At 51.3% G+C, this 14,417-nt stretch overlaps 8 protein-coding genes across 8 annotated transcripts; 3 read left to right on the plus strand and 5 right to left on the minus strand.

Moving 5' to 3' along the window:
• Positions 1 to 22: 22 nt before the first annotated feature.
• E0L32_006982 (uncharacterized protein) lies at positions 23 to 1,246 on the plus strand (the record flags this gene model as incomplete). The annotated part of the gene is made up of 4 exons (XM_031141674.1): positions 23 to 372; positions 431 to 571; positions 623 to 1,185; positions 1,236 to 1,246. 4 exons carry the CDS (start codon positions 23 to 25, stop codon positions 1,244 to 1,246), a joined length of 1,065 nt encoding a protein of 354 aa, XP_030994046.1.
• Positions 1,247 to 1,452: 206 nt separating this feature from the next.
• E0L32_006983 (uncharacterized protein) lies at positions 1,453 to 3,387 on the minus strand (the record flags this gene model as incomplete). Its single annotated transcript, XM_031141675.1, has 3 exons — positions 1,453 to 1,886; positions 1,942 to 2,976; positions 3,036 to 3,387. 3 exons carry the CDS (start codon positions 3,385 to 3,387, stop codon positions 1,453 to 1,455), a joined length of 1,821 nt encoding a protein of 606 aa, XP_030994047.1.
• An 863-nt stretch (positions 3,388 to 4,250) lies between these two features.
• E0L32_006984 (uncharacterized protein) lies at positions 4,251 to 6,197 on the plus strand (the record flags this gene model as incomplete). Its single annotated transcript, XM_031141676.1, has 3 exons — positions 4,251 to 4,291; positions 4,345 to 5,185; positions 5,253 to 6,197. The coding sequence occupies 3 exons, from the start codon at positions 4,251 to 4,253 to the stop codon at positions 6,195 to 6,197; spliced, it is 1,827 nt and encodes a 608-aa protein (XP_030994048.1).
• A 37-nt stretch (positions 6,198 to 6,234) lies between these two features.
• Positions 6,235 to 7,485, minus strand: E0L32_006985 (uncharacterized protein; the record flags this gene model as incomplete). The annotated part of the gene is made up of 5 exons (XM_031141677.1): positions 6,235 to 6,352; positions 6,405 to 6,862; positions 6,925 to 6,974; positions 7,044 to 7,151; positions 7,209 to 7,485. 5 exons carry the CDS (start codon positions 7,483 to 7,485, stop codon positions 6,235 to 6,237), a joined length of 1,011 nt encoding a protein of 336 aa, XP_030994049.1.
• A 280-nt stretch (positions 7,486 to 7,765) lies between these two features.
• On the minus strand, positions 7,766 to 8,350 carry E0L32_006986 (uncharacterized protein; the record flags this gene model as incomplete). The annotated part of the gene is made up of 3 exons (XM_031141681.1): positions 7,766 to 8,016; positions 8,093 to 8,154; positions 8,217 to 8,350. 3 exons carry the CDS (start codon positions 8,348 to 8,350, stop codon positions 7,766 to 7,768), a joined length of 447 nt encoding a protein of 148 aa, XP_030994050.1.
• Positions 8,351 to 9,756: 1,406 nt separating this feature from the next.
• E0L32_006987 (uncharacterized protein) lies at positions 9,757 to 10,827 on the plus strand (the record flags this gene model as incomplete). The annotated part of the gene is made up of 6 exons (XM_031141682.1): positions 9,757 to 9,868; positions 9,931 to 9,979; positions 10,042 to 10,098; positions 10,150 to 10,292; positions 10,355 to 10,619; positions 10,677 to 10,827. 6 exons carry the CDS (start codon positions 9,757 to 9,759, stop codon positions 10,825 to 10,827), a joined length of 777 nt encoding a protein of 258 aa, XP_030994051.1.
• A 444-nt stretch (positions 10,828 to 11,271) lies between these two features.
• Positions 11,272 to 12,473, minus strand: E0L32_006988 (uncharacterized protein; the record flags this gene model as incomplete). The annotated part of the gene is made up of 2 exons (XM_031141683.1): positions 11,272 to 11,639; positions 11,696 to 12,473. 2 exons carry the CDS (start codon positions 12,471 to 12,473, stop codon positions 11,272 to 11,274), a joined length of 1,146 nt encoding a protein of 381 aa, XP_030994052.1.
• A 685-nt stretch (positions 12,474 to 13,158) lies between these two features.
• Positions 13,159 to 14,199, minus strand: E0L32_006989 (uncharacterized protein; the record flags this gene model as incomplete). The annotated part of the gene is made up of 2 exons (XM_031141684.1): positions 13,159 to 13,793; positions 13,845 to 14,199. The coding sequence occupies 2 exons, from the start codon at positions 14,197 to 14,199 to the stop codon at positions 13,159 to 13,161; spliced, it is 990 nt and encodes a 329-aa protein (XP_030994053.1).
• Between the last annotated feature and the right edge of the window lie 218 nt (positions 14,200 to 14,417).

Raw genomic sequence — 14,417 nt, forward strand, 5'->3', positions numbered from 1 at the left:
TATCTGTATCCTTTCCCACATCATGTCGTCCAAACCTACATTTGAGGTGCCGCCAGGGGCGGTGGCCCGTGTGAGCATCATCGACTCAACACTGAAACTGGATGCCCTACCAGTTTCGTACCTCATGACGCCACCAATTGATGGCTTCGAGACGTTCCCTACTATCCCCTCGTGGTCTTTCCTGGTCGAGAGCCGGACGGGCAAGAAAGCATTGTTTGACCTCGGTGTGCCTCCCGATATCGAGACGTTTGCGCCTGTGGTCACGGAGAGGCTCAAAAGTTTCGGTTGGGATGTCAAAGCAGAGAAACATGTTGCCGATATTCTCCGAGAGAATAAGGTCGATCCTGCTAGCATCAATAGTGTGATCTGGAGGTAAGTACTAGCCCAAGAAACTGTGACAATCAGCTGGCTGGTTGACATTGAACTTCAGCCACTGGCACTGGGATCACATTGGGGATCCTTCCACTTTTCCGGGGACGACCGACCTTGTAGTTGGGCCTGGATTCAAAGATGCATTCTACCCAGGCTACCCTGCAAAGCCGGGTTCTCCTGTCCGTGAAAAGGATTTCGAGTAAGTCCAATCTCAATTAATACCACAGTCCAACCTACTCAAATGGCATAGAGGTCGAGAGCTTGTTGAGATCGACTTTGGCACCCGATCCTTCAAAGTCGGAAAGTTTGACGCCGTTGATTTCTTTGGCGATGGTTCTTTCTATCTTCTCAACACTCCTGGTCATGCGATAGGTCATCTGGCAGGACTAGCTCGGACTTCAGCCAACCCGGACACTTTCATCTTCATGGGCGGGGACCTGTGCCATCACGGAGGTGAGATTCGCCCATCTCCGTATTTGAATATCCCAAGCCAGCCGGAATCCTACCTACCGAGCACTCTTCATGCCCCAGGGGCATGCCCGGGGGGTGCCTTGTTTGAGGAGATGAATGTGAAAAGGGGCCGGAAAGCAGATGAACCATTCTTCGATCCAGCCATGGGGTTAGACATTGGACAGGCGATCCAGACGATCAAGGATGCCCAGTTAGCGGATGCCCAGAAAGATGTGTTCTTCATATATGCCCATGATGCTACCATTAGAGGGGTTGTTGACCTATTCCCACTGCCAGCCAATGATTGGAGCAAGAAGGGGTGGCGTGAGAAGACACTCTGGGCTTTTTTGAATGATCTAGCTAGTACGCTTCAAGTAACTAAACACTAGACAGGCTATAATGATTCATCATAGATGTTCTTTAATCTTTTGGGGCCTAGCCCTTGTAAATCCTGGACCAAGCTAAGCCGACTCCTTCTGATGTACTTCACGAACTCTTATAGAACGTTGCGACGTACTTCTTGGTTTGTCCTGGTTTCTTTTCATCAAGTGCAGTCTATCAGGAAATCATGTATAAAGTGGTCTATTGACTAGATGTATGTTCTAAATAATATGGTGTTACCAGAAAGTATCAGTAATAGAGGTATTTTGGAACTCTTTCATCCAAGTACCACGTGCTGTCAGAGTTATCCTCCTCCCTTGTGGAGAACCCGTTCCCGAGATATTGGAACCGATTGCCGGTATCGTACTCATACTCAAAGTCCTCAAACTTGGGACGCTCCATAGTATGGAACCAGTGAATACGGCTGCCGGGATGAATGGCCGTGATGGGGCCGTCAATCTTGCCTCGCTTGAACCACGACCTACACTTCCCCGCCCAGGCTGTCCGGGGCATGAAAGTGTCAATGTGAGTAGCAAACTCATCCACAGCTTGCTGCTTCACACGAATTGACTTGATCATTTCGACCTGAACCTTAGTGATGACTTGCATGATATACTTGGAAACATACTCCGTGATGGTGAAGACGCTGCCGTGGGAAATAGGAGCGTTGGGGCCTAGGAACACTGCAGGTGTAGTTTAGCATGCATGTTCCGGGCAGACCAGGGAGGGGATACCCACTGAAGTAATTGGGAAACTCGGGGACTGCCAGGGAAAGGTAGGCCCTCGGGACATTGGGTTCGGTCCATAGCTCGCCCAGGTTGGCCCCATCTCGACCAGTGACAGGGAACCGGGGCGAGAAGGAAACGTCAAAGCCGGTTGCGCAGATGATCGTGTCAACTTCGATCCTCTTCCCGTTGGCCATGACAAGGCCGCTAGTGTCAACGTGATCGATATTTGCATTGGTAATCACGCGCACATTTGGCTTAGAAAAGCTTTCGAGATAGCCCACGCCTGGCGTGATACGGCGGCAGCCGACCGCAAAGTCCGGGATGATGTCAGGGCCCAGATCGGCAGCGCGCTCGCCTAGGAGATCAACCATGCTGTTGTATGCGTCCTTTCTGACCTTCTCCGCCATCGTTGCGCCATTCACAAGCATGCGGAACTTGGAGTTGATCTCGCGCTCGATCTGCTTCCGGAACTCTGCATAACGGTCGTCATCTGTGCGGAATATCTCTTTCTGTTCCTCAGAGAAGACATTGGGCATCTCGCCACCCTTCAGAGACGGGTACCGCGAAGCCGCACCGGGAGTGACCCATGTCGGTGAGCGAATGAGATGTACAAGCTCCTTGACTTCTGGTTGAATGGCCGGGACAATCTGGATACCGGTTGACCCATTGCCTATGACGGCAACCACCTTGTCTTTGAGGCTGACTTCATCAGGCCAGTTTGCACTATGGATAAGATCGCCTTCAAAAGAGTGTAGTCCCGGAATGTCAGGCCATTTCCAGTTATTGAGAATGCCTCCAGCATTGAGAAGGAAATGACACCAGTCATCAAATATGATTTGGCGCTCGACATCTTCAACCGTCACCTTCCAGATGGCCTTTTCATCGTCCCAAGTGGCCCCAACGATGCGGTGGCTGATCCTGATGTAATCGCGCAGACCGTGTTTCTCGACGCAGCGCTCCAGGTAAGCTTGGATCTCTGAGCTGGAAGAGAATAGCTCAGACCAGTTCGGGTTCGGTTCCCAGGTGAATTGATAGTTGTGCGAGGCTACAGTAAAGATTAGTGGCAAGACGCTGGCAATGTCTAGAGCGTGAGACGAAACTCACGTATATCACATTTGCAACCGGGATACCGATTCTCGAACCAAGTGCCGCCAAAGTCTTGGTTTTTCTCATAAACAACAAGATCAACTCTCTCCAGGAAGTTCTTGGCCTGATACGCCATGTTGATTCCACTAGCTCCTGCCCCAATGCATATCACCCGCATTGGTTTGATTGTACCGATCGGTTGGTCCCAGACCTGGTAGGTCCCAACTGGCTTCGTATGGCCATTGACTCCATTCATCGTCGATGATGGCATACTGCCTTTGGATGACTGTCTGTTGGTCAGGCTTTGGATCGTTTGAGCGCCCTCCGTAGCATGTGTTGTGGTTTCAGTGGTGATCGTAGCAGATGGCATTTCAAATCATGTAATAATGGATAGATAGTATTGATGGACCTTTTGACGCCAGCAGGAATAGAGAGGTTGCCAAGGATCGTTCAACAGAGTAATTGGCGCGGTACATCGCCTTGTGATTGAACATGGATCTGTGATTAGAGCTCTCTCATATCTAAATGGATGTTTGCGAGCCCCCAACTGCCATTGTAATACCGTGAGCTCGAGCAATCATGTTGTTCGTTGCGGAATGTCATTCTCCGGCGCTCGGCCAAATCACGAGGGCTCAAGACATGGTCTGCCGACCGGCAGATCCGATCTGACATGTCTATTTCACTGCTACACGACCAAGTCAGGACATTTTCACATCTCGGTAATAGTCTAGACCTAGCCTTGAAAGAGTATCCGGTAATCGTGGCTCACATCTGGGATGGGGAGCCGGGACGATCACGTGAACCGGTAATGGGTGGCGTCCTTAGCCGGTGAGCGGTTGTCGTCATGACTACCGAACTGCCGCCAGCAATCCCCCTCTCTGCACCACATGCGACGGCAATGATAGACTCGCTACTTTCCGCATCGACAACTAGGCACCGAGGGGCTCAAATTATACGCACTAGATTCAGCAGGAATCATGCAATCGTCTCTTGCCGGTTCTGCTCCCCCAGTTCTACGGTCTCGGAGGAGCAACAGGCGATCCCGGTTGGTGTGTCTGGCCTGCCACCAGAAAAAGGTAATTTAGCGATTCCCATAGCCCCTAAACTCTTTCTTCATTCTGATAAAAGCAGGTCAAATGTGATATTCAGCAAAATCCTACCGGTCCATGCTCGAGGTGCGTCGAGGCCGGTACGGCGGACGAATGCCGGTAAGCACCCCACTACCAATGCAACATGATCGGCCAGCTGACCGGCGATGACATCGCCACTGCAGTGTAAGACCGTCAAGGCGGGTCAAGACTAGCCAGCAGGCTGAAACCCACAACAGCAACAACGACTTGCAGCCGCGTCTGTCACACATTACCGACCTAGTTCCTGCATCTTCCCATGCCGGGGTAGCAAGTCCCCTCACCACAGCAAATCCGTCCCTATCGTTGCTGGCGGACGTTGCAGAACAGTGGACAAGCGACCAGCCGCAAACGATTGCCGTGCAGTCTCTACCGGCCGTACCAGCCAGGTCATATTCGGTTAACCATGTGTCCACTAGTGAAGCCAGCCCCGGCCAGCATGTCGGTCCGTCTCCGTCCTCGTCCATGCTAGGTGGTACCAGGGTAGCCAGCTATTTGGGAGACTCTGGGTACATGCAGATATTCAGTGGCAATGGGACAGTCGAGAACACCAACACGATCCCCACTGCCCTGCAGAACACCACCCAACTACCCCCGCCGGCGTTGCAGGAGAGTTATCTGGAAACATATCGAAACTACTGCTATACATGGTGTCCCGTCCTAGATCATACGGACGATGGCAGCATTACAGCAACACAGGAGTCACCTATCCTCCAGTATGCCCTAGCGCTCGTCGGAAGTCACATCGAGCCTCCCGTACTCCCCCATTCTGAGCCAGCTGTGTATTACAAACATGCCAAGGACGAATTTTACAACAATCAGGAGAGAAACCCGCTGCTTGCTATCTCTGCCATCATGCTCTTTTACTGGTGGGGTCCGGGCCCGCCAGATGTCATGAGTATTGACTCGTCTTGGTGGTGGACAGGGGTCGCAATCCGCCAATCCCAGCAGCTCGGCTTACATCGTGAGCCACGAGATGGGCAGATTTTATTACCTGGGGAGACACCAGAGTTGCGAAGGAGGATATGGTGGACATTGTTTGTGAGTGACATGCGATTGCCCAAGATTCTATCCTTAGTATCACTGACGTTTTGACTGACCTCGGAAGGCTCGGGAACGTCTCACAAGCATCTGCATGGGCAGACCATGCATGATTGATCCAGATGACTGCAATATCAAAGAGCTCACTGTTGCTGATTTCCCGTCATCATGTCGCAACCGAGCGGAAACGTTTATTTACTGGGTCAAGCTGTGCGCGATCATCGGCCATGTCAGCAAGTTCCTTGTCAGACGTACGGAGTCCAGTCCGTTTCCCATGCACCTCGCTCAGCAGCTCAAGGACTGGGTTGAGAGCCTCCCGCCGCGCCTTCAACTACCAATACATGGGCAGAGAACCATCAATTTCGACCACGAGATCCATCAGCTCCACCTCCCTTATTTAACTACGGTAACATTATTATACATGAGCAAGACGTCTCGATCACTGCCAAAGGCTTACAAGGCCGCTGTTCTGGCGTCTTGCTGCGTGGCACGTGTTTTTGAAGACTTCACGGCGAGAGGTTCACTTCGATTCCTCCAGGGCATGGCAGGATGGAGCATCGCTATTGCCATCGTTGCCTTGCTGCATGCACGTAAAGATGCAAGGCTAGCCGCGGCCGTGAATGTCGATATCCACATTTTGCGTGTTGCTCTGAGAGAAATAGCGAAGACGTGGCATTCGTCTCGAATGTTTGAGCGTGGGTTCGAAAAGCTCGATCATGATGAAGCCGCCCAACAAGCCCCTGTACAGAATGGCACCGAGAATGAGGCGGCGTTTGGTCTCATGGCTGAGCAGGGTTCGCTTTCTGATCCAGAATCACCTTGCGACATAATTGAATGGCGGGACTTTTTCCCTTATCTCACGCCGGACACAAGACCACTTGCCGCTATTGTTCTTGCACCAACCCCAACGATTCAGTTTGCCGACTTGGACTGGCCCGATGATATGAACTTGGAGCTCTCGGGACTTTTTGATCCAAGGATTGATCCAAACTTCTCCATGTTCTCTTTCTAATAGTCAACGTAGTCCAGCTATAGTTATGAGCCTTATGCTATTCCCTCTTGATACCATGGGCGTTGATCAATGCCGATATAACGTCATCCTCATACTGTCGAGCTTGAGGAAGAACCGAATGCATGTGCATGAACGAGTGTGGAACCTTGAGGTATCTTGAAGACCGTCAAAACCTGTGATGCATATTGATCTCAGGAATGCACGTACCTTCTCATTGTCACCTTGTTACCTCCTTCAACCAGTCTTTTGGCATACGCCTCTCCTTCATCCCTCAGCATATCACACTCGGCCGTCGCAACGAAAGTACTGCATAGATTGGTCCAGTTGGGAGCTTTCAGGGGCGAGATCCACCACTCTGGCACCATTTTCTGTAGCTCAGCCATTCCCTCGTCCGGGAAAACGTGCTTCTGAAAATATGACATACGCTCCCAATCAAGCAGTGGTACTTTACTGAACTCTGTAAAGGATGGCCAAGGAGAGTATTCGGGTACTCGATAAGTATGGTGATCTGCGAGAGGAGGCACAGAAGCGACAAGAAGTCTGAGGCTGATACCCTCGTCTCGAGCTCGATGCTGAAGAATGCAGGCCAGGTGAGCACCGGCAGAGATCCCTCCAATAGAAATGGATAAGGGATTTATATCAAGTTTTTCGGCATTGTCGCGGGTCTTTTGGTGAGTATTATTTTAGCAGTTATTACTTTCCAGCTAGAATTCAGAGAGGCATTTACCCATTTGAGTGCGCTCCACGCATCTTGGGCATTCAGGCCGAATCGTGCCTCTGTTAATGGGTCTGAATACTTGATTCTTTCTTTTCAAACATGATGCCACTTGATGGTTTAGTGCTCACCTGGGCACAGCCGATACTCCACGTCAATAATGACAATAGGCACTCGCTCCCGTAGTCTCAAGCATATCGCAGCATCGGAACCTAGATCACCAAAGACCCAACCACCGCCTCGATACCAGACCTGTCAATACCTCATGTCTTGTTGCCAAAAGATGATAGACGTACCATGGAAGTTGATATGAACTGGGTATGGCCCTAGGCCCCATTTCGAGGTGTCTGGATAGTATGTCCGGACTGTTATCGGCTTTGAGGACTCGGCAACAGGGACTCTCCACTCTCGAACATTGGGATCGGGGGCAGAGTCTCCATTGAGAGCCCACGCACGTGCAAATGCTCCGGGGCTTGAGCGTACTTCCTTCAATGGCACCTGATGTGTACCAGGTCGGTTTGCAAGATTCTCGTTGTAGTAGTCCACAAACCGAGAGTCGAGTCTGGGAAGCATGTCGGAATGGATAGGATTTACTACTCGTGAAGTCGACATTATTATCATCTGTGACATATGTCGTAATACCTAGCCTTGGCCATAGCGGTGAGAGCATGCTCATATCAGTTAAATTTTCATTCTTCATTACTACGTGCCTCGGCTTTCGGCTACGGGAGACGTTCAGTTTGTGTGTTGCCTCACCGAGCGAGTCACAACTGCCGAGAGGCGCTCTAATCGTTCTCTGGAGGGTGATCTGACCCGATTGAGCTTCTACAGTCTGAATATATACTTGTATAGTTTATGCTTTCTGCACATATGCCTCTGCATCCGGAGACAAGTCTTCCAGCTGTCTTTTGTGCTCGCCTGCTGAAACCATATCGTCAATGACCTTAGAGGCGACTTTGAAAGCCTCCACACCGGCGGGTACACCGCAATATACAGTCGCGTGGAGAATGGTCTCGCGGATCTCCACCTCCGTGACACCATTACGAATGGCTCCTCTCGTATGCACGCCTAGCTCGGGCCAGCTCTTCAAAGCGATGAGCATACCTATATCTATTAATATAGATGCCTGTATTAGTGGTCAAGATAGCTAAACGCGTGTCGGGCCGCTGCGCAGACCTACTCTGAAGGCTTCGCTGTTTTCGGCTCAATCCTGGCCGTGACCAGATGTTTCCCCAGCACCATCTACCGATGTTCATGAGCTACAAGCTCACATAAACTGATAACATGGCCCAAACACTACTTACTCCGTCGTAAGTTGCTGTCCGGCAAAGGCAAATTCGCTCGAGCCATTGTTCAGTGCGCGGTCGACATAGACATCTCCGACCACCTCGCGGCGGTTCTTGAGGCCCTGTTCGAAAAGCTCCTTGCTCGCAGACATCTCTGTGACGGTATTTGGCTATTCGATCCGTTTTTCTGAGTGATATACTGAGCTTGCAGCGATTTGATATTACGCCCAAGCTGCCTCTAAATATTTGTGATGTAGTGGCATTGACTAGGGCATTGCGCCGGTAGACACGGTAATCACGGCTCCCGTGTCTCACGACGTCCGACCAAGGGACCGATGACGCCGATGCTGAGCATGTGGGCCCCATCCCGGCATTTTCAGGAGCAATCGATGACATGATTGTCTTGGCTCCTCTTGAGTCTACCTCACCACTGGGGTCCGGCGCACGATATGAGACGTAAGACAAACCACACATCCTAGTCCAACTTAGCAAAGGAGAAGTATGTTCCGACTTTGAGGCGATATTCATGAGACCACGGATTGATGACTTTAAACGCAAGAATAATCAGACAAATTCAGTCAGTGATATCCCTAGTCAAAAAACTTGTTAATTCGGCTACTACTACTTCCGCTTCCTAACCTCTGCCATAGTTGTGCCTTGGAAGCCGATATTGGGATCAGCTGTACCTTCAATCAGTCCGATGTTGCATAACATGATTACTGTGAATAGTCTTACTAGGATTGTAAAAGGTGATGTATCCTCGATCGTTTGCCACCCCAAGATTCTTCTCTAGCCAAAACGTCAGGCCTGCTGAAAACCTAATATTATCTTCTGGGTTGAAAATATTTAAAGCCGTGACGTGCAGCATGAATGCTGTATGGCGATATTAGGGCCAGTCCTCACGGTGGTTATTTGACCAAAACTCACCAGGCTCGAAGCTTCCACCAAATGAGTACACCTGACCTGCTTGGATGCTGACCCCGAACAAGTGTGCAGGTTTGCCCAAAACGGTAGCCGCCGAATCCGTGAGGTTCAAGGCCAATGTTTTCTGTGCGTCCCTTGAAAGGTCGATATTGGTAATCAGTTGCAAGTACGGCATTTTTCTGGTACAGAACTCCGTTGACCTATTGGATAAAGACTACGAATAAGAAGACTGGAGGGATATATCTCAGGATAGTAGGGCTCTACAAATACCTGAACCTCCTTTGATGGACAAATCATGCACTTGCCACATCCAATGCTGATCAGCTTACCGACGACTTTGTTGTGCCAACCTTAGTTCGCATTCTTGCCGAGTTAGTGTGCTCCTCTCTAGGAACCTCATCTAACTAGAACCAACGGCCATGCGCTGAGTCGGCTATGTTAGCCGGTTGCCGAATACCTCCAGGGTGGGGCATCGTAGAGTACTTCAACACAATGATGGCACGTCTTACATAAGGGCATGGCAATATTGAATGGCCTTCTCACTCGCCGGTCTTTGAGGCACCACAGATCGTGTGCTTGAGATCTTCAACAGTCCACTCCCATAGAAATTAGGGTCATAGAGCAGACCTTAGCTATGGCAGGTGTCGTTTCCGGCTGCTATACCGCGGCTCAGACACTCCCAATCTCGTGTCCCAAATATATTGATTACACAAAGGTGAAAGGAAAGACTGTGCTTGTCACTGGTGGTAAGCTTCTATTCACAGGAGAGTTTGATGATTGGTCCCGTCTGACAGAGACTTGATACTAGGGAGTAGTGGACTTGGTGCCGCATACGTGAGACAATTTGCAAACTCAGGGTAACACCAATCCACTTCATCGTTACGTATCATCAGCTGAAGAATGGCTGGCAATAATTCAGGGCGACGGTGGTAAACGCGGACCTGAAAGCGCCTGTCGATGAGGATCTAGTTCGCATGTTAGTGTCCAGACAGTCTCGCAATCACACCGGTTAACAAGTTCAGTGCAGATCGCACTTTGTCAAATGCAATGTCAGAAGCTGGCACGACCAGCACGCTGCCTTTGACGCAGCCATACAGCTATCTCCTCGGGGTGGGCTCGATATAGTCATAGCCAATGCCGGTATCTCGGGATCTGATAAATTCTTCGAAGGTAGGAGGAACCACACCATGCATTGATTCAATAATGCCAACGTACTAACGGGGCCAGCACAGACCATGGCAACGAACCGACCGAGCCCAGCCTGGATATTCTCCGCATTAACCTCGGAGGCGTGGTATACACGTCAAAGCTAGCGGTATTTCACATGAGCCGGCAGGATGACAGCTTTGACCGATGTTTGATCCTCAAGTCCAGCATCCAAGGCTATCTAGATACAACTGGCTCGCCAACATACAGCGCAGCCAAGCATGGGCTCCGTGGCATCATGAAGGCACTGCGTCGCCGGGGCCCGGTCCGGGTCGGGCTTATAGCACCATGGTAAGTTTAAGTGAAAAGTCTCAGCGTCCAATGACTGACCGCGGTGGTACACTTCAGGTTCATCGCGACCCCACTTATGTCCCCGGCCGTTGTCGAAAGGCTTTCTGCACAACTTGCAGCACATGGATCTGGCTTTGCTGAGACAGAGGATTGCGTCAGGGCGGTCATGAGAATTGCGACCGATCCTCAAGTGAACGGTGTGTTGTGACCCTGTGTAAGCAAGAGATGATAGTCTCGCATGCTAACTCTCCGCAGGGCGGGCCTTGGCAGTCTTGCCTCGATCGATTTGCCCTTCAGGCTACACGGACCTAGACCTAGACGACTACAGGGCAGGAGATCTGTGTTATGACCTCTTAAAAATTACGACGCAGCTCACCCACCGACAGCTTCCCTCTCACCAGCAACTAGTCTAAGAAAATAAAGTGTACCAAGTGAACGACTATGTTCTTTACAAGATGATATCGTGAAGTTGTAGAGCTCGGTAACAATAGAGTACTCCTATGAAGACGATTGCTCTATATGGATGGAATGTAGTAATGCAGTCATATCTTTCTAGGAACAGCTTGAACGTATCGAGTCACATTTTCTTCGATGCCTTGCTGCATCCACCAATTAATTAGGCACGATATTGCCCCTGTTAGAGTGATATTCCTTATTCCAAAATAGGAGTCTCAGCAGAAGTCTCACTTCTTTCCCGATCCATTCTCTTCCTCCAAGGCTTGTACACTAGTACCGAACCAATGCCAACGAGAAGGAACAGCCCACAGATGCAACCGCCAATGACATCGTAGTGGTCGCTAATGGCAGAGAGCCCGTCCCAGAATGGGCCCTCCGGCTCCGCCACATTCTGGGCAAGAGACAGAACCTGGATAATACCGATGAAGGCCGAGACAAAGATTGTGATGGATGTCAACACAATAGAGTAGTACAGAATCGCAACAATATCTCGCGAGAAGCTCTTGGAGGTGTAGAGCGCCATCATCAAGGCTCCATCCGTTGTATCGAGCATGCACATGCCAGCTGTGATCATCTTTAGCTTCACTACCCCATCTTAGTCGTGCGGGCGGTCTACTTACCGGTGAAGAGAATAGGAAAGATGAGGATCACCCAGAGACTCGTCCCCTGCGCCCCCTGAACACTGGCGATACCGATGATGGCGATTTCAGAGCTTGTGTCGAAGCCCAGCCCAAACAGGAGACCTAATGGGAACATCTTCCACGGCCGATCCACGATGCGGAAGAGCTTACGAAACACTTTCGACATAAAGCCAATGCCCTCGAGTTGTAGCGCTGCAGCACTGGAATCGGCGTCCGCACCCTCAACCTCCTCGGCGTCGCTCCCGGACTCCCTCCGGCGCCGCTGCTCCTCGAGCACGGCGCGAAGGCGTTGGACAAGCCTCCAGAGGATCCACCCGTTACCCGCCGAGAGAAGCAGCAGGAAAGCCGCAGACACGCTGGTGCCGATGATGCCGCCGATCCTCTGAAAGTCGCCGAACCGGTCCCTCAGCGCCCCGGACGTGGCCGCCACGACGATACACGTGACGATCACGACGGTCGAGTGGCCGAGACTGAAGAAGGTGCCCACGGCGACGGGGCGCTGGCCCGAGGCGATGAGGCGCCGGGTCATGAGGTCGATGGCGGAGATGTGGTCGGCATCGAGGGCGTGGCGCAGGCCCAGCGTGTAGGCCAGGACGGCGGGCGTGATGAGGCTGGGGAAGAAGTGCAGCGTGATGCCGGCGCCGGCCCAGACGAGGATGTTGACAAAGACCAGCAGGCCGATGAGGCGGAGGGCCGGGGCGGGGACCGCCTGGATGGCCTTGGGGAGGCGGACGGCGGGGAGCTTGAAACGTGTCATGGTGACGGAGGGCGGGATGGCGGCCGGCTCGGACCGTGTGGGTGACTCGTTGCTCGGATGAGCTGGCGTGAGAGGAGCAGCTTGAGCCTTGGTTCAAGCCTGGCTGTGTGTCAACTACGAGTGAGCATTGAAGGGAGCTTCGATATCATAAAGCATGGTCAAGCTTAGAGGTCTACGTCTGATTTTTTCCACCGCAGAAGAAACACACCCCCACTCCGGTAGATGCATTAGATCCATCTTTGTTAGGTCGTCCGTAGTTGCGAAGAAGAGGGACGAGATAAGCTTATTAGCTTATCTCAAGTACAAGCTCCAGTCTTCTTCACGCAGGTTTGATCTCCAAAAAAGATTATCTAAACGCCGTGACAAAACCATTTCTATCAGATTCTTATTGGCCGGAACTCCGCATGTATGGGGCATCTTCTCATAGGCCAAACTGATAAGCAATGCAGACGGCCGCCGACGGCGGCACACAGATTTGCACATGTCAACCAGAAACATTTTCATATTGAAGTTGTTCATGCGACGATATATCATTGCAAGACCAGGCATACCGCAACGACGCTGAACGAGAAACAGTTCCTGGAAGCCATTTAAGACGAACACCTTTCAAGTGGTCAGAGACATAGGTATGTTAAGAGAATGACAGGAAAACTAAAGGGTTAAGAGGTAATCCACTCCAGACTGCTCATGGTTGCGCATCTGCGCCAAGTATCCGCTTGAACTCGCCATCGGTATGCTCCCAGACTCTGTCAACTATTCCTTCGTTCCTCATGTCGGCCAGAAGCTTCAGCGTTTCCAGACTTGCGCTTTCTCCATCCTGGTCGATTGAGTACAAACCGCTCCCCACTTCTCCATTGGAACCCATTGACACCTGCGCTCCGGTTTGCAGAGGGACCCCGGCTTCCGTGCCATCGCGAGGCGGATACTCTGCACTTGTGGCAAGGTACACATGCCGCTCTCCGCATTCGTCAAGTGGCACGAATTCCACGTTCTTCAGCATGTCTTCGGGCATGTGATCGAGAAAGGGTGTTTTGACGGTACCGGGGTAATCGTGAACGATGCTGATATCGGGAACAGTTCTCGCCACCGCTTCCAAGCCGAGGGTGACCAGCGAGGTGAGATGCCCACGTATTTCGGGCAGGGGGACCTTGTTCGCTTGCAAATCGCTCAAGTCGAGCTCTCCTTCCTTGGTGCCGCCACCAACCGTGACAATACGGCGAAGTGATGAAGCACGTTGCAGGAGAGGGAGCAAGTTGGTGATGATGCGGATACGAGAGTAGTAGTTTAAAGCGGCGATAAGATGTAGCTTCTCCGGGGTTTCTGTTTTCCCAGATGTGAGTATCATGCAAACAGTATTGTGCAAACACATACGAGCTCTGTCCAGACTCGGCTGCCCAGCGCTGAGGAACAGCAAATTCAATGACTTCTCCTTTCCATTGATCTCTGCACACAGCTTGTCCACGTTCCGAATGAGGCCCACATCGGATCTGATGAAGTGAAATTCACCACGTGGGTTAAGCCTATAGCACTCGGCTAGGATGCGGTCTGCGGCGTCTTGTGACCGGCCGACAATATAGACACGAGGCTTGTTGGCATACTTCGCAAAGGTCTTAACACTGACCTCACCGATCCCACTGGTTGCGCCTACAAAAATGGCAACTAGACCAGCAGGGAGGGCGGTCTTGATGAGAGCATTGGATGCTTGCACAGTAGAAAGGGCGACCATGATGATGTGTTAATTGAACTGGTATACCACTTCCTTTGACGGTCATGAACCCTCCCCGACTTTATACGCCTGGGTTTGTTGTTTAACATTGCTCGTGATCTCCTCTGGTTATTTGTCAGGCGCTCTAGCGAAACGCCGAATGTGCATACAGAGAAACGCCGACTCTGCAGTGCCCCATCTGTTTAGTGTGCGCGATTGGTCAGCCCATCATTTCACCA

Source organism: Thyridium curvatum (genome assembly GCF_004353045.1).
Source record: "Thyridium curvatum strain D216 chromosome Unknown NODE_41_length_360454_cov_79.457556, whole genome shotgun sequence".
In the NCBI taxonomy this organism is placed as follows: domain Eukaryota; kingdom Fungi; phylum Ascomycota; class Sordariomycetes; order Thyridiales; family Thyridiaceae; genus Thyridium; species Thyridium curvatum.